This window comes from Anabas testudineus, chromosome 24, assembly GCF_900324465.2.
Source record: "Anabas testudineus chromosome 24, fAnaTes1.2, whole genome shotgun sequence".
In the NCBI taxonomy this organism is placed as follows: Eukaryota; Metazoa; Chordata; class Actinopteri; order Anabantiformes; family Anabantidae; genus Anabas; species Anabas testudineus.
Genome location: NC_046632.1, coordinates 3,605,031 through 3,623,492, shown reverse-complemented (window position 1 = coordinate 3,623,492; position 18,462 = coordinate 3,605,031). Strand labels below are relative to the sequence as shown.

General features: G+C 36.8%; 1 protein-coding gene across 1 annotated transcript; it reads right to left on the bottom strand.

Annotated features, from left to right (window-relative positions):
• Positions 1-4,191: 4,191 nt before the first annotated feature.
• LOC113149607 (adhesion G-protein coupled receptor F3-like) lies at positions 4,192-17,151 on the bottom strand. Its single transcript, XM_026341817.1, has 16 exons — positions 16,999-17,151; positions 13,380-13,395; positions 12,942-13,097; positions 11,637-11,789; positions 11,381-11,442; positions 11,221-11,276; positions 10,912-11,030; positions 9,967-10,194; positions 9,044-9,283; positions 8,724-8,864; positions 7,670-7,869; positions 7,256-7,435; positions 5,343-6,653; positions 4,834-4,875; positions 4,522-4,551; positions 4,192-4,260 (listed from the first exon to the last, which is right to left on the bottom strand). The coding sequence occupies exons 1-16, from the start codon at positions 17,149-17,151 to the stop codon at positions 4,192-4,194; spliced, it is 3,156 nt and encodes a 1,051-aa protein (XP_026197602.1).
• Positions 17,152-18,462: the final 1,311 nt, after the last annotated feature.

The window sequence follows — 18,462 nt, the reverse complement described above, 5'->3', positions numbered from 1 at the left end:
GGCAGTGCAACAAGCTTTAAACATGTTTAGAAGTTTAAATCAAAGTTATAATATAGTTGTCATTTTCAGGACATAAAACCTACACAATAAAATCAGTGTAGTCAAAAGGGGGTGGGTTATTCGGATCATTCTCTTGGTTTTGTCAGCCAGGAAAATATAGTATTTGGAAATTACACATAATATCCACAAGCCAGACTCTTCAAATATGATATGTTTCAAATCTTGGTGTGATTACATAGAAAGATAATAAAATGGGAAATAGATAAAACCACATAACTAGATTAACTTTGCATCACAAGCCTTCGGTGTTAGGTCACACCTCATTAATTTTAAAATGGTCTTATTTTAATTTTTATTTCAACTCACCCTCAGTATAAAATACATATAAAACATAGTTTTAATTCAATTGAGAGCCCCACTCTTAGCATCAATGATCTAAAGTGAAGAAGTCAAAAACCAGTCCTGTTTTTTTATTGTTTACTGTCCTCTGATTCCCTACTCTAAGTATTTAACTGAATTCTCAGACTTTCTGTCTGATGTAGTTCTTATTGCAAATAAAGTCATCATAGTGGGTGACCTTAATATACATGTAGATAATTACTGCCTCAACACATAATAACAAATTTAATCACTATTAGATAGATGTAAATAAACACTCACATGCTTGATCTTGTTCTGACATGTGTTGAAATGGAATATTTAACAGTTTTTCTTTACTTAAACTTTACTTTTTGTAACATTCAAATTTATTGTACTGAACTTTATTTCCCCTGATAAAAATTCCACTACAATAGATGTTTATCCAAAAATGCTGTTGACAAAAAAAAAAAAAAAAAAAAAAAAAAAATTCAGAAATTCAGAGCCATGTTCTAACATAGAGGAGGGCAGTCATCCTAATTTTACTCCAGTACAAGTTGTCTATCTTTTTGCTAATACTGCAGCCTCACTCGAAAAAACAAATAAACAAATACATAGCTTGAAGAAGACATCAGCAGTAAAAAAATAATTAATTTAGAATTAACAAGATGATTTTTCAGAGGAAATTGTTCAAAACCATACCTATGTTTTCATTTATTTCATCATATCACATTTTCATATTTATGCTAGTACCTTAGTGTTAGGGATACAACTTTACAATTAAGTGCTGTGTACTACATCTAGCTTCTGTTCATAAAAATAAAAAGGTCCTTACCTTGGCTTTTCACTTAAAGATTCTTCAACTTTGCTGCAGTCAGAAAATATACATGTGACTATGTGACTATCAGATACCCATCAGGATTAGAGTAAAAGTAAATGAGCTTCCATCATAAGGATGAGATGGGGGTTGTGGGCTTGTTGGGGAGTGTTACGGTACATTTGCATTTCCACTGATGGCATATCTCCATCAGTGCGAACTTGAATAGGTAACACGTACGAAGAATCTTTCAGCTTTCCATGGACATTTGTCTACCAAATCAAACAGACGTTGAAGATAGATACAACAAAAACAGTATCAGTATTAGTATGCATTCACATTTACATTTCACATTTTACATTTGTATGCACATTAGTAAGCACTCACTGTGCATACTTCCCTGTGCTGTTCTCGCTTGCTTCATGTAAATGAAGAAGGGTCATATTAAGGTGTCGAAATCGTGGTCTTGTTGTAACAGTTTGTAATCAAGCTAAAGTTTCATGCTGGTTAATAAAGTTATGCATTAGCTCAGTGCATTCACCAAAGTGAAAAATTAAGATCCTATTTGGATTTACAACCTCAAACAATTACAAAATGAAGCTCTCTCAAAGGTAAGGTTTCAGTTCGTTGGATTGTCCACAAGACATGGTATGACGTCCTGGGGACAAACAGAAAAAATGTGGAATGCATGGCCAGGCAACATGGAGGAGGTTGCTTCAAGTTTGATTTTTGAACCATTACATGATGTCTTAGGGGGAACATTGATTCAACAGACAGCAAACATTGAAATTTGAATTATTATATATTTATGTTACCAACAACATCAAACTTGACAAAGTTTCAAATAGCAATATTTTGAAATATGTTTTAATTATGCAGTTTTGTTTTTTTAAGGGATTTGAGCTAGTTTGACAAGTGCCAAATTGTGACTGCTAGATGACTTGGTCAGAGCATCTCCAAATGCAACTTATAGTGTTGAAGGTCTGCAGTGGTCACTATCTATTATTATTAGGTGGCTAAGGCTCATTAGTGCATGTGGGTAGCGAAGGCTTGTCCATGTGGTGTAATCTAACAGACCAGCTACTATAGTATAGATTGCTAAAGAAATGAATGCTGGTTCTGATAGAAAGGTGTCACAATACAGAGCACATCACAGTTTATCCAGTATGGGTGCTTAAGCTGACCCCTGTCCAGAGCACCAACAATGGGCACATGAGCGCATTGTCAGAACTGCACCGTGGAGCAATGGAAGAATATGAACTGTTCTGATGAATCATGTTTTCTTTTACATCAAGTTGGGTGGCTTGGTGCGTCTGTGTGCCGCTTACCTGGGGAAAGCATGGTTCCAGGATGCACTATGGTTAGAAGGCAAGCCTGCAGAGGCAGTGTGATGGTTTGGCAGTGTTCTCCTGTGAAACCTTGGATCGAGCCATCCATGTGGATGGTCATTTGAAATGTACCGATCACCTAAGTATTGTTGCAGATCATGTACATCCATTCATGGAAATTAAATTCCCAGCATACCTTCAGGAATCTAGTGGAGCCCATGCCTTAACGAGTCAGGGCTGTTAAAGCAGCAAAAGGCGGACCAACACAATATTCGGCAGGTGGTCATAATGTTATGCCTAATAAGTGCTAATGTCTAGCAATGCCCGCTATTAGGGTATATTCAAATATGTATAAAAGTCAATTTGTGAATATTTTAGCCTTGAATATGTATGAAAGCAAGGTGCTTATTTGGGCCCCTTCCAGTCTTGCCCCCTTCCCCAGGTACAGGAAAGTCTTCCTCTCTTTATTCTTAATGTCTGTGAACTTTGTAGAAACCTTTAAGGAAAAGCCCAAGAGCTATTTGTTTAGAACACATTTGAATAGTGACGGTGTCTTCCTGAACCCTTTTATTAGTATTTACCCACGTAATCTTATTATTTTTACATATATCTTGTCTTTGTCCTCAAAAAAAAAAAAAAAAGTTTTTGTAAAGCACACTGATCTAAAAAATTGCTATACTGTATATAAATAAACAGGATAAGAAAAATATTGATTTTTACAGCATTTAGACAAACAGTGGGTGAGCAAGTACAATTAGACTGTGAAAAATATCAATTGGATAAAACCACAGTAATAAAACAATTCTGTACTTTATTTAACTAATAAAATTACACAAACTGAACTTTAACACAGATTTAATTGACAGGTCTTATTTGAACATTTCATGAACTTTCAGTAGAAAATGACAAACATCTGCAACTGTTCCACTCTTGTTTGGGCTGTCAGATGTCAGTGTGATAGTTCAGTTGATTCCCGTCTTGAGGTAAATTCCTCAATGGAACATCTTCTCTGACTCCCTAAGATATATGTCTGATACATTTTCTCACAAGGGAAAAGGTAGGCTTCACAAGAATCTTTTTAAGTCTCACAGTTTACTGAGAGGAACAAATGAAAGAATACAACAAATACTTCTACTATGTCCATACTTCTACTATTGCCATGCTATTTTCTAACAATTACAAAGTAAAACTTTTCTATTTCATATGTTTTAGTTAATGATTCATCTGGTTTTCAAAATTATCCACACATTTGAAGCTGTATACAATATATATATTATATATTATATATGTATATAATCCAACACAAAGTAAAATCTAAGATCTTCTTGCACAGGCCTACAAGTAGAGCTGCATACATGAACATGTGAGATTCCTTATCCAAAACCTAAAAAAAAGATGACCAATTTTTAGTTTACCATAAATCAGAAAAAGAGAAGTAGTGTTAGAAGAAGACTAGTGATGTTACGTTTCTTTTCCTAAGTGGTGCTAGATTGATCAACAAGTCGCTGCTGCAGAATGAGGATCTGCACCTGATATTTAAGTAGATTACCACCAGTCCTTGTACAGATATTTATAGTTCCCAAAGGATGAAATCATCCAAAAAATGACAATTTGGTTTTGTTAATAACTATGTTTCATATAGTAAAAGTTATTGTAAATAAAAAAAAAACAATACATGCTTCCTCAAGGTCACTTGTCTTTTGTGTATGTGGCTGAAGTCAAATTCTTCTTGGTGTAACTTGTCCCTTGTGATTTTGCCTGAGAACAGAAGCTAACAAAGTTATTCTGCACATTTACATAGAGCCCCCCTCCAAAAGCCAAGAGTAATTCCTTTGATTTAGATATTCAACTTAATACCAAAACATACATACAGAGCATTAAATAAAAGTTAAAATTCATGAATTTCTTTTTGACATCCCTTCTGTGATTTTAAATATCTTTGGTGTACAGCAAAACAAACAACTTGCTTTTCCCATGCGTTCAATGTGTTTTGTTTTCAGGTAGAATTGTTAAACTCACCATTATGATTTTAACCATTCCCTCTCGTACCTGTCAATAGCAACACAAAGTTCAATTTATAGCAAATAAAAATATGTGTGAAAAATAACAGTGCAACATTTCTGGGCATGGTGTTATATTTTGTTGGTGCCCAGACATAAAATCATGCCTCCCACTGGCATAGGTTAGATTTCCAACATCAAAGCAATGTCTATTGTTGCAGTCTAGAATTTTCCTGTGTCTAATATGCCTGCCTGACAGTGATTTTTAATAGTTCAGTGCAATGACAAACAAAAATTTCAGAACTGCCGATTGAGAGAATCAGAAACCTACCTTCTGCTCTGCAAAACACCCCATTAAGAAAATGAACACGCCCTGCAAAATAAGAAATTTGCAACAGGTTTCAAACTGTTATCGTTAAGGTACAATTTTGTTTAAACACAATACCATAGCCTATTGTGTAGGTTCTGTTCTTTTTCAAATCATGGTCATATGTGTTGTTTGATTGTAACTTTAAATTATTTGGAGCTTCTTGCAGTATGTAATACGCCAGTAGCGGCAGCATTTTTGGACCCCAGCAAAGATAAGGAGTAGACTATAGAGACTTCTGTTAAACTACACATTCCACCAAGTCTTCAACGTATGAGGCTTGCAGTCTTGACTTACTTGAATAACATTAAATGAGGCAATTTAGCAGACACCTTTTCACACATCTAGAGAAGTTTACGTATTAAAGAAATTAAAAAACGATCACTGATATCAGATCAGGAATCTGTATCAGGGGATGCTCAGAGCTCATAATATCAACAGTATCCTTATGGTGCAGGTTGTTGTCAAATTACCTGGAAGGAGTTGAGTACAGTAAAACAGAACTCAACCGCATCATATAGGGGATGGTCTGGTTTTAACATGAGCTGAATAAGGCCAAAAATCCATGTTACTCCAAAGACAGGTGTTAGAAAAACCACCACCTTTAAGATGCTTTTAGCTGTCCCTTTATCATCTGCCTTGTTGTTGTCTGGGATTGAGGACTTCACTAGTGTGAGAATGACAACCATCATGAAAAAGAGATTTGTCAAAATAACTGTTCCCACAGGAAGGAGAAAAGCATGTATGGAGCCCTCCATGAGTCTTTCAAAAACTAGCCAGCATGTTTTCTTATCATAGTAGGGCCTATTGGTGTAGTAGGTGTACACATAGCTGGATCCCACTATGAGCACCGGGCAAACATAGCCCACAAAGCTGGAGAAGACAATGAAAACCTTTTTCCTCAGTGGGCTGAAGACAAACATGAGCTGGTGGACGAGCACGACGCTCAGACACAGCATCCAGCAAAACATGGCCAAATAAAACAGGTGTTTACATACAGTCAACACTAGGCACCAGGTCTCAGAGAGAATATCAGGAGATGTAGAAGCCAAAAAACTGACGTCGGCGAGCAAGAGGAACACGGCGATGTTCACCATAGCTGTGTGACGGAAATGTGAAAGATTGGTCTTGACCACAGCCGACCACACTAGAGATTCAATGATGAGGAAGATCAGCAAGCAACAGACGGATACACCCAAACCGACATTGGTGATTATATCCAAGACTATACTCGATGCAGGTACTTCACCTTTGGACATGAGCACAGAAAATGAAGTCAGGTGGTTGCACTCGCACAATGTGTGGTTTTTATCGCTGGTGGTGACATTACATCCTACATCTGACCACATCCCTGCTGTGGTGTTCCAGAAGACACATAAAGCTTTGGTGTTGTTCAGCTGGTCATTTGGGAACTCTAGCCTAATTTCTACAGATGAATCATTGTTGTCCTCCAGTGTGGCTGATAATAAGAGACCAGTAGGTCTCATGTTGCTGTAGTCGTTTTTTAATTTATCCATTAGATTTTTCACTGCAACAGTTTTAAATGCTCCGTTCGTCTTCTTAATATCCACATGAATGTCAAACACAGATACACTGCATTCCGTAGTAGAGCAGAATTTGAGTTCTAAATTTGGACTTTTGACTCCTTTACTCATGTTGACATTGATATTCTTCACCAGACCCTCCACAGACTGAAGGTAAGCTGATGACATGTTATGCAGAATGGAATCATTGACTGTATTCCAGGTGTTGTTCACTATATTGCTCGCTGCATTAATAAAATTCTGAAACAGAAGAAAAACAATGAAAAAATAAATGCTGAGGCTTAGACATATATAATACATGTTTGTCTTATACAGTATGTCTGAATTGCCAAAAAAGAAAGAAACTGTCCATTGCATCTCTGCAAAACTAACTACAAAAAAATTTTCACAGAAGGTAACCAAGATGATACATGATGGTAGACATATTTATATGCACGCTGAAGTTTCTAATTCCATTTATGGTGAATTGTGGGAGTGAAGATGTGCAGTAATTTCCCCAGTGACTGGAACGGATTAAATTGGTTCAGATACATGTGCTTGGTAGTTATTTTTATTTAAATAATGCAAATGCATATTTCTACCTTTGATAAGAGTTGTCTTTGCATCTGAACCCAGATCTTGCTGCACTACCTAAGCTGGTGGCAGTCAGCCAGTCCCTATCGCTCCCCTGGCTCCCACCTGGTTTGTTACTACCTTCAGTTGGAATTTCAAAGTTAAAAGATGCTAAACTCTGTATTAAAGGATCTTGACAACTGATCTTTTATGTTGCATGTGTGATATCAAGCAAGTATCTCCATGACAGCTGCTTCCAGTAAAAGCGATAATAACAGATAGTGGCTTACAGGCAAGACTTCCTCATGTAAGTCAAAATCGTTTGATGCACTCTGTATGAGAGTTAACACGTTGATGGATGCACTAACGTCAGCGAAATTGTCGCTGTGCTCAGAATTAGGGATGTTCGTAAGTCCTTGAAAAATGTTCATTGCTGTCTTCTGTGAAGCCCCCCGTCCCTTCAGGAAGTCCTAGAAACAGAAAACACAGTAACTCTATATAATGGGTAACAAAAGGACAAAGGAAATATTCACACAAAATGTTGATGGGTTCTTAACTCACATGACCCTGGAATTATATGGTTCCACTTTATATTTAGTAAAGTTCTGTTTTAATGGTCAAATATCAGGGACCTTTGCCATTTCATTTAAATTCTAAAGGATTCTAAGGTCACACATCACTGCCACCTGTAAGTCTATACTCACATCTGCTTCTTTTAAAAGTGTTTTCAGCTGTTGGTTAAAGCAGTAGTTGAAGACTGGTTGCCAGGCAGGGCCAATACAAGTGCGTGATTTATAGCCAAATCTGTCACCTGGACATTTGTTAATAATCACTGTGGCTCCAGCTGGGGTTTTCGGCCAAAGGTCTCCATCTGTCACATCCTCACTGCAAATCGTGCTATCCTCTGGTTAAATATAGACAATCTTTAGTTAGTGATCATTTGTATCTCTAAACAAAGAAATGACGTATTCTGACAGTCAGGAAATTGTAAACTGCTAAAAAGAATTAAAGGAACACTTTTAAAGTGTAGCATCAACTCAATTAACCTTCTGAAATAGTTTAGTAGCAGAGGGTTGTTAATTAGTTCCTGTTCCTTTGTTGTTAATGAAATTACTAACAGGTGAACTAGAGGGGTTAACCCTGAGCACATGGCAGATGTGAAAGGGTCTGTCTACAAGCTAGACAACGGCATCCTGAATGTCATTTGGTATTGAGATAAAATTCTTGGACCTACTGTCAGACCCTACCCTGGTGCAGTGTGTCTGGCTTCATGTGGTGAGAGTAAGCAGGCAGTTCCTAGTGACACGCTAGCCTGACTTAAATCCGATAGACCTCTGGGACATTATGTTTTGAGAAGAGAGCTCAGTGATGCCCTGGTCCAGATCTGGGAGGAGATACCCCAGGACACCATCTATCTTCTCATTAGCAGCATACTCCAACATGCATACAAGCATGTGGAGGCCATACAAGCGATTATTTACCATTTTGAGTTGCTGCAATAAATTTCAGCAAAATGGACTAACCTGCCACAGAATCTTTTCACGTTCATTTTTGGGCTGTCTTTAAATTTCAGTGCTCTGTAGGTTGAAATTTTTCATTTCCATCAAAGGATGTGACATAGACCCAGTCCATATCAGTATAGGTATCCATCATGATTTCTTTCAAAATTGAGATCTGATTTATTTTTAAAGTGTTCTTTTAAGAGTAAGTTAACAGAACTAATGTAGTATATTTACACGTTATTTTTAAATCACGTACCGTAAATAACTGGAATATCCACTTGTGCAGTTACTTTTTGCCCCTCCATGTTTTTAAAAGTCACATTGATATATTGTGCATCAGAGGTTTTCTGGCAACTGATGTTGGCAGTGAATTTATAGACCAGGGAATCATTATAAGCTGTAATGAAAGGAGGGTATTAGTTTCAGGGGTTATGGTTTTGATTGGTTTTATATTTATTTTGAAGGAATGTAGTAAATTAAAATTTGTGCTGGCTGTATCAATTAAAGTAACAATTTTCTGTGCTAACAACAGAAACATAAAAAAGAGAAGGCCAATAGATACTGCAGGTGTCTTACATGTGTTATACAGAGGATTTTTTCCTGTACCATTGTAGCTCCACCAAACCTCATAGTTCTCTGTACTTTGTGGGATGGTGGTAGAGATGTTAATGTTAACACTGCCAGTCTGCTGTTGTGAACAGTCGGCTGTGAGAGGACTGGTTACTATGGTGATCACATCAGGGAGGACTGCCACACTCAGGTGTGTCCTGGCTGTGTGTCTCACTGACTCAGTGATAAATCCACATTCATACATACCTAAAAAAAAAGTTGTTAAGTTACAGACTATAGCTAAAATGGGCGAATATAACTTTTTCTCTCTAATAAATGACTCAGCTCATAAATCAATTGAACAATTGCTCTGGAGTTATAGACATGACCTAGGACAAACTACATTGTGAATTAAAGTGGTGAAAAAGGACACTTTGGAATTGCCCACATTAACTTATAACATTATCTTAAAATATTGACACATCACAAGTTACAAGAATAATTAAACTCAATATATTTTAAATAATCAAAATGTGTCTTACATCTGTTGTTATACAGAAATCAATGTGTTTTCTTTTCCAAACTGAATAGATAATTCAAACATAATAAAAAAAAAGTGAAGTAAATAAAAGTAAAAAAGTTTGTGAACTGGCTGATGACAACAACAAAGGGTATTTGGAATCACAGGTTAGCAAACCTGGAGGCAGTCAATGAAACCAGATTGGAGGTGTGGGGTAGAGGTAATTTGACTTGGCATCAGTGAGATTAAAAAGAAGAAAGAATGAAAGAAAGAATTTCAGAGCAACAATTAAAGGCCTCAATCGCCAAAATGGTGTGGGTCAAAATGAGTGGGTTAACATCTTTGATCATAACTGTACAATGTGCCAGTCCCTGAACTGTTCAGCTTTTTTTAAGTTAAGCAAAAAATCGTCTGAAACCTCTGTACTTGCCTGCCCAGTCACTCGTCACCTTCTTGAGTGTAAGTGCAGTACAAGAGTCATATTCTGGTGTGATACAGTTGTTCAGTTGGACCACAGTTCCATTGTTGAGTTCAAAGTTCTGACCATTGTAGGTCATGTTCCAGCCAGCACTGTCTGTCGCCTCCTCAAAAATACACGTCAACACTTGACTGGATTCATAGCACACTGTAGTGTTTGGGGACACTATGGTGACCATTCCTGTGTGAAGAACACAATATGAGCAAATGAGAAAATAGTAGAAATGATTAATCTAGCTGTAGGATGTACAGCCTTTCTATGACACATTCACTGCTGTGGTTTTCCATGACTACCAAAATGTGACCACTCATGCTTTTTACATTCTTTTATTTCTCACTGCTCCAGTGATCACAGTGATTCTAATAAAACAGATGCCACTTTTCCTCCATATATAGACGTAACCAGGTTAGTGTACCAGGTGTGTTTTGTATGTGCACAAATGCAGGACATTGACTCAACACAGGCTGTGGAGTGATAGCAGTGTGTATGGAAGGAAACAGGATTAATTACATGCATTCTTATGTTCATGTCAGACTTGAAACACAATGTAGCCTAACTGTAAGTGCTTTGATATTTCCTGGCTTTGTGCTTTTCTTTACTCTGACGGCATTTCAGTTGCTCCCAAAACACAATAATTATAATAATTATACAGACAAATCACAACTTATCCCCAGCAAACAAATCCTATTGTTGAGCTGCTGCATGTATATACAGATCTACATTTACCAGGTTACTTCTCAGATTACTTAGTTAACACAGTTTATGAGTCTATTTCTTATGTATCATGGCTGCATGCATTAATATATACTAAAAACATGCTCAACACTGTAAACTACAAAGAGCATTAGAATCATTATGATCTAAATTTGTGATAAAACAGCAACACCTAATACTGACCTGAAGTGTTGACCCAAACTGTAGCTGGCAGATTGGTTTGCAGAGTGTTCACTATGTCTTGAAGTTTTTTAGTCCTCATTCGGACACTGACTGCGGCTTGAAAATCAGCGCCGGTGCCGCTTTAAAGATTTGACGAGTATCAGTGAGGAATAACAGAGAGCATATTCATTTGGTTAAGGACATGGACTTTTGTGTTTGTATTATATCAGTTTGTTATTACAGCAAAAACATTTGACAGGTGCAACTTGAATACTTCCTTTTTGTATTAAAATGTTAACCCCCCCCTCAAAGTACTCCAAAGTACAATACCTGTTTGTTATGTTCAGGTACTGTAAGCCGTTTAGTCCTTGTAAGGCATTTTGAAGCTTTAAAAAAGAGCAATAAATCATACTGTAAAATTTGAGTTGTTACACTAGCAAACATCTTCAGAATATTTAAGTATTCATCTATGATGAGTGTAAGATGTTACCTGGGCATTTTTATTTGTATCCCATGTGCCTGAACTCAGTTTAACTGATCCACTTATCTGAACTATGTGATGACAAATATTGGAATTAGTTAAAGTTATGACATATTTATTTATATTTATCCATACAGGAAAACTGTTAAGAACATGTCTAATATCTGACAACACAGTAGAAAGCAGAAATACAAAGATTATTGTGCCTGTTAGAGGATATTAGCACATACAATATGTTACAAAAAAGAGGGAAATAAACTGTTACCATTGACTTTGTGAACACAGAGCAGTGTGATGTGGGACACATTAGCTGTGCAAGTAGTTTCAGTGCAACAGCTGTAATTGTAGCACACATCATTGCTCCAAGTGTAGCCAGTAGAGCAGTTACAGCTAGAGACATTTCCATCAATAAGGCAATCTAGAAAGAAAAGCACAATCCTAAAAGTCCCTGAGAACTGGGTTTTAACATGCTTAACAACATCATTCACAAATAATACAACCACAAGGGGGCACAATCCAGTCCCAAGTCTAGATAGATGCAGAGGGCTGTGTCAGGAAGGGCATCTGATGTAAAACATTTGCCAAACCAAACATGCAAATCATCAACACAAGCTCCATGCCGGATTACCGCCCGGGTTAACAACAACCACCCTGCTGTTGACCTACAGGGTACCAGGGAAAGCTGGACTAATGTTGATTGAACAAGCAGAGGAGGAAGGCGCGTTAGTAGGCAGAAAGAGAGGAGGAAAGGCAGGAGTGCAGGACTGACAGGAAGGACTTTAAGTGTTGAGATTATGACAGGGTTGGTTAAGATACTGCAAAGAAGAAAGGTGGACATACTGTATGTCCAGGAGACCAGGTGGAAAGGCAGCAAGGATCAGGGTTCAAGTTGTTTTACCATGGTGTGGATAGGAAGAGAAATGAAGTAGGAGTTATTCTGAAAGAGGAGTTTGTCAGGAATGTTCTGGAGTTCTGGAAAATTATAATATACAATATACTATACTGTGTAGGCTTTGTGCAACTTGTATACAATAGTAAATTAAGAGAGTTTGCTGTTGCAAGTTTGTGGTACAGTACAGGTACCAATATGTAGTCAGACTTATGTATTTTAGATTTTGTCTACGTACAAACAGTTATTAAAAGCTGACTGTTGAACATATGTTAATTACCATATTAATTACCAGCAAACAAAACTACCTGGGTCTGTTTAACAGAGCAGAATTAGTGAGCTGGTTCAGAATAAATGAAGACAAAGCATACTTTATATTAACCTGCTCCCAGGTTCCTGTCTGGTGCTCATGATTTGTGGAAATATTAAACCATTTCAACTATATAGGTGGACATCTAATTGTGGTAATAGGAAGGATTCTAAATTTGATGTGTTACTCTTTGCCTCCATCTTTCTGCACTTGAATTACACTTTGTCTTTAAATGATTTGTAGTCCTGCAGCGAGAGTTCTTGCTTTGCCTTTTAGCTTTCGATTTTCTTTAAAGGATGTTAGTTTAATGTCAGCAGTGTAGCCTGGTTTGCTTTGATTGTGCTAGGAGAAGAAAGTGCTCCACATGTTACCTGCTACCAGTACATATTGTAAGAGCGTCACTGTGGAGTCAGCTCCTTGTGCACTGTTTACATGCAGACTTGTTGTTGTATTCAAAATTGACAGGATGGTCTGGGCATCCACTGTGGAGTAACTCTCCACCATCAGCTCAGCAACGTAGACATCTCCTAAAACAACATGATGTGACTTATTCTTTTACCTTTTATGTAGTTATTAACATTGAATGCAACTGTAAAAAGGAGAGAGATTACATTGTAGACTAAACATACAATTTACTTACCAACATGATATATTATACTATTATACATTTTTGGGGGATAATTCATCATTTAATAGTTAAAATGTGTTAACTGTGGACTTATGCCAGCCTAAATCCTGGCCCAGTCTTGTCAAGTTTTCCTGGATTATATACTAAATATCATTAAGGACTTTGTAGCGACGTGACTTACCCGGAACAACGACCTGCTATAGCAAGAAAATGCAAACAACAGAATTAGTTATTCGGTCTCATGGGTAAAATATATATGTTGAATTTAACACCTCTACAGCACAGAGAAATACACATAGCTAAAACTTTAACAACATTCACTTGTTAAAGTTTTAGTGTGCTATAACTCTATGTGCTATAAAAACATAGGACAGTCTGAGAAGCATTATTACCTGACAGCAGATGTACAACGTTCCTAACAGAAACAGATAAACCCTGGAACACATTGTTTCTCTGTGGGGAGAAAGATATGAAAGATAACCAACTAGTAGCATCTCTTACTATATTTGAAACACAAAAGTATAAAACACAATCAGCCAAGGAATTCAAGAGCGAATGAAAGAAGCAAACGGACAGCTGTGAAGAAAAACTTCATAACAACTGTTAGTGAAATTATCAAAAACCTAAACAGACCAGAGGGGAGGGTATTATAGTCCACCATTAGATCACTGTCCAGGACACACTGAATCAGAATGTCTGAGTTCATTTCAAATAGACTGAGGTGAAGTAGAAAACTGTCCTGTGGTCAGTGTAATGTTTTTTTTATAATTCAGATAGACCAGCTAATGTTTCCTGCTGCTGAAAAATAGAATGTTCCTATATTAATCATGAGTGAATACTCCTGTTACCAGGACCTTAAAATGCCTTTAAAATTAATTACATCTTAAACAACTTATTAGACAAGCACTTAAATACAAACCCTCCATGTCTGGATTACTTTGACAACAGGTTTTGTGTCATATGGTTTTATTTGTCTTATTAGTTGTTACAACACATCTTATCATCAGCTATCTGTTTTTTCTTCCACAGCATGTGGAGCTTATGTTTTAATCCAATTTGTTTGCATCACTTTGCATTTTCAAGTATAATTACAATCAGAAGTTTCTTTGTTACTCCTCATAACAGTGTGTTGTTCACCAAGTTGAAGTTTGTATTTTGTATATTTCATATTCATAACGTTACTGGTATCTACAAATAAAGTAGAGTAAGAACTAGTAGTAGAGTTGAGTAAAAAGTACAATAATTACTATTAGTATTAGTATAGAGAAATAGAATGGAAACATTCAAGTAAAGTACAGTACAAGTACCTCAAAATTGTACCCAAATGTAGTACATGAGTGAATTTACTTAATTTCACCACTGTGAACAACATCACAGAAGTCGAGTTATCATAAAGAACCCCAATAACAGCCCGTTTTAAAAACAACCATAAAACATCAGAAACATGTTCCAAAATCTACAGAACCAGTCACATCATCATCTTGGTGATCACACAGAAGAGTAGCTCTCTGTTCTCTGGCCCTCAGAAAATGTCCTGTTGATGAAGTAACCATTGGACTTTTTGTTAACAGGATCAGCAGTTTTACACTAAATGACACATTTGTTACACCTAATTTCAATTTGTTTTCAAGACAGAAACAATAATCACATGGCCAGCTGAAGTTTTAAAGAAGATGGTTGTTACATTAAGTCAGACGCATCTTCATATAATCTTTTAAGATAAAGCTGTAGAATCACAGTAACAGTTACTATGTAGATTCAACCACAATTTCACATCTCTTTCAAAAATATAAATATAAAAAAAGTTCTCACCTTAGTTTTATACAATAGCAGATGATTTACCCTTCAGTTTTGCTGCAGTTAATATGAATGTGACTGTGCTCTACCTTGGAGGTGCACATCTAAATTTAAATCACCACAATGAGCACATCAGTCAGAAAGAGTGGACAGTGTGTGTGTGTGTGTGTGTGTGTGTGTGTGTGTGTCTGTATGGAGATTGTTACAGAGCATGACGCTGTGACTTTTGTTTAAAAAGTATTTGCATTGATGCCATGTACTTAGCTGTCTATCAGCTTTCCATGGATATTTGTTCAAACAACAGATGCATGTGTCATGAACCCATTTCTGTTTGCTGCTCTCTGAGTCAGTCTCCTAAAACCTCATGCTGCAGATCTTCTGCTATCATAAAGCTGGTTATTTGCTTACTTAAACAAAAGTGAAAACCAAACAATTTCCAATACTGTAAACAGCTGAACACATGTAATCATCCTGTAATAGGAGTGGATCACAAATAAATACCCAATAACGTGTATAAAGATTGAAATATAGTGGTGAAAAGTAACTAAGTAGATTTAATCAAATACTTCAACCCAAAACTTGACACTTCCCAGTTTGCAAATTAAGATTTTAAAATCCAGTAATAAACATTTCTTTATTACAAAATATTGTGATACAAGAAATATAACCGGACACCTGCCACCTTCAATATTCCATTGTTTAACACTTCAACAAAAAAAAAGATTACTTTATAATACTTAGAAAAATAATATAGAAACAGGCAACTGAGTAGAGAGTATTTGACTTGGAGTAGTCTCTGCATCTTTTGTATCAAAAGCAAACAGAGTAATCATTAACTGTCTCTTATCTAATTTTACATTTCCTTTGTTTGCTTTAACAAATTAAGTAGCAAAAAGTACTGTAAGTGCACAAGTGATCATTTGTCTTTCAGCACCCTTGTACTTAATGTTAATGCTTCTAATAGTGAATTGTCATTATTAATGCCAAACATATTAATAACATCCATTGTCTAAAAAAATTGTTCTTTTATTATTCCTTTTTTTTATTTAGGGGTAATCAAAAGTAATCATTAAAAACTCAGTTTTACTAGAAGGTTGATGGTTTGGGATGGGCAGGGGCAAGTGAAAGAAACAGCTCCCCCTCCACATTAACTCAAATGTGGTGTCCCTGAGCAAGAATCTCACCTGCTCCAGTGGAGCTTCTCAGTGGCCACATGTTTTACTGTAGTTTAGCTTGCAGATTTGAATGTGTGCAAATATGTGGATTTGATCAGGGTGTTCCAGAAAACGTTCTCTCAGGCACTTTGAAGTGTAAGGTTTAAAACCTTACAAAATATAACTGTAAACAGAATTATGTAGAAAACCCAACAGTCTCACTTGAGCAAGCTTTAGGCGACAGTGAAGAGGAAAAACTTCTCCAGCAGAACCAGGCTCAGGGTGGGCGGACATCTGCCTCGACCGGTTAGGGAAAGTGGAAAGAGGAGAGAGAAAAGAACAGCAGAACAACAAGCAACAAAACACTTTGCAGGATGGTAGGACCAGTAACTGCACTGTGAAGATATAAAGCTCTAAGGAAGAGGATACCTGCAGAAAAGAACAGAGAGAGGGAGACAGAGAGAAGTTAATGACATCCAATGGAGGCATTTAAATGGATAGAGGAGAAGAGAGGACAGTAGAGGACCTCAGTGTATCAGAATCAGAAACAGTTTATTTCCAGGTACAGTAAAAGACACTTAACAGCACTGGAAATTTGACTTGATGTCAGGTGCAGACACAAACTCAAACATATGAAGTCAAGGGGGATAGAGAGATAATAAAAACAAGATGAACATGTTATATATAAATATAAACTATGTAAACAGCAGACAAGATAGAATAAATTAAACTGAAGGTCGGCTGCAATCCTGACTGCACGTCTCCAGGTCCTTTTTGTCAGTGAAGTATTGTATTTGTCTTTGTCCCCACTTTTGCTGTGAACCAGGGTTTATCATTGTTGTAACTCACCATAGTGTGTGATGGAATGACGCTGTTCTCACAGAAGTTAATGTATGACATCACAGTGTCCGTGTACTCGTCCAATATTGGTGGCAGACCTGAAAACTCAAGTTTGTACAGCCTAAACATTCCTGCAGGTCCCCCACAGCCCCAGCGGTCCATTTCTTGGATGTCCTCGCAGCAGGTTTGCAGAGTTTCAATTACTGTTGGTATACTGGGATCAAGTGCACCACGATGTGGTCTGAATGACCCAGTGCAGCACGAGAGACAGCACGATAAGCACCACTGATGGTGGTGTAGCAGTGGTTCAGTACATTCCCCTCTCTGGTCTGACACTTGACTTGACACTAAATACAACTGTTTGTATTTAGGGAGAATTTGGGCACATTGCTGTATTAAGATATACTGTTGCGGTTTACAAGGACTACAGGCAATACAAATATCTTAATGGGTGGAGACAAACAACACAAAAGGAATCCCAAGCTAAACAGCACACTTGAGTCAATGTGTTGTTAGTGACCCAGTATTAGAAACAGCACTAGGACATAATGCATTTTGTGTGTGTGACTATAACATGAGCAAGTCAGTCAACACTGTCTCTGTTTTACATAGGCCAAATGCCAGTGATCTTATTTGTTTCTTTCATGGTGCTGCTTTGTTTATTCATTTCCAAGCCAAAAAAACAAAAATAAAACAAACGCACTGAACTTGTTTCACAAAGTTTCACATCTTAAGGTGAGGAAATTCATATTGATATATTGATAATACATTCTCTAGCACCTTACTCTAGACACAACAAAGAACATTTAAATGCCCAAACATTGGGTAAACAAAAAAGTCCAGAGTCATCTGTCTTGTCATCTTTAACTATAAACTTTATAAAAGAGGAAAGTTTTAAGTCTAGTCTTAAACGTAGAGAGGGTGTCTGCCTCCAGAACCTGAACCTGGTTCCACAGGACATGGGCTTGATAGCTAAAGGCTCTGCCTCCCATTCTACATTTGGAAACCCACAAATAAACCTGCAGCCTGAGAACGGAGAGTTCTGGTGGGAAAATATGGAACAGAATGGAATGAGTTTTTTAAAATAAGATGGAGCCTGATTATTAAGGGATTTACGTGTGCTTTATATGTGAGGAGAAGAATTTAAAATTAAATTATGGATTTTACAGGGAGCCAATGGAGAGAAGCTAACGTAGGTGAAATATAATTTATCTTGCTAATTCCATTGTAATTTTAACAATATTCCTCAGGTGGAAAAAGGCAGTTTTAGATATTTATTTTATGTATGAAGTAAAGGAGATATCGTGGTCAAAGATAACTAATTATTATTAAGTATTACTTGAGGCTATTACTAGCTATTACTTGAGGCTAAGACCAAGTCATCTATGGTAAGAATATGATTAGACATAGTGTCTCTGAAATTTTTAGGACCAAACAAAATAACCTCTGTCAATATAGAAGAAGGAAATTGGA

Coding starts and splice junctions, on each gene's coding strand:
- LOC113149607 (XM_026341817.1), bottom strand. CDS start 17,151: ATGGACCGCTGGGGCTGTGGGGGACCTGCAGGAATGTTTAGGCTGTAC. Junction 11,790..12,941: donor ACAATATGTACTGGTAGCAG/GTAACATGTGGA, acceptor TTTTCTTTCTAG/ATTGCCTTATTGATGGAAAT. Junction 8,865..9,043: donor AAATCCTCTGTATAACACAT/GTAAGACACCTG, acceptor CTTTCATTACAG/CTTATAATGATTCCCTGGTC.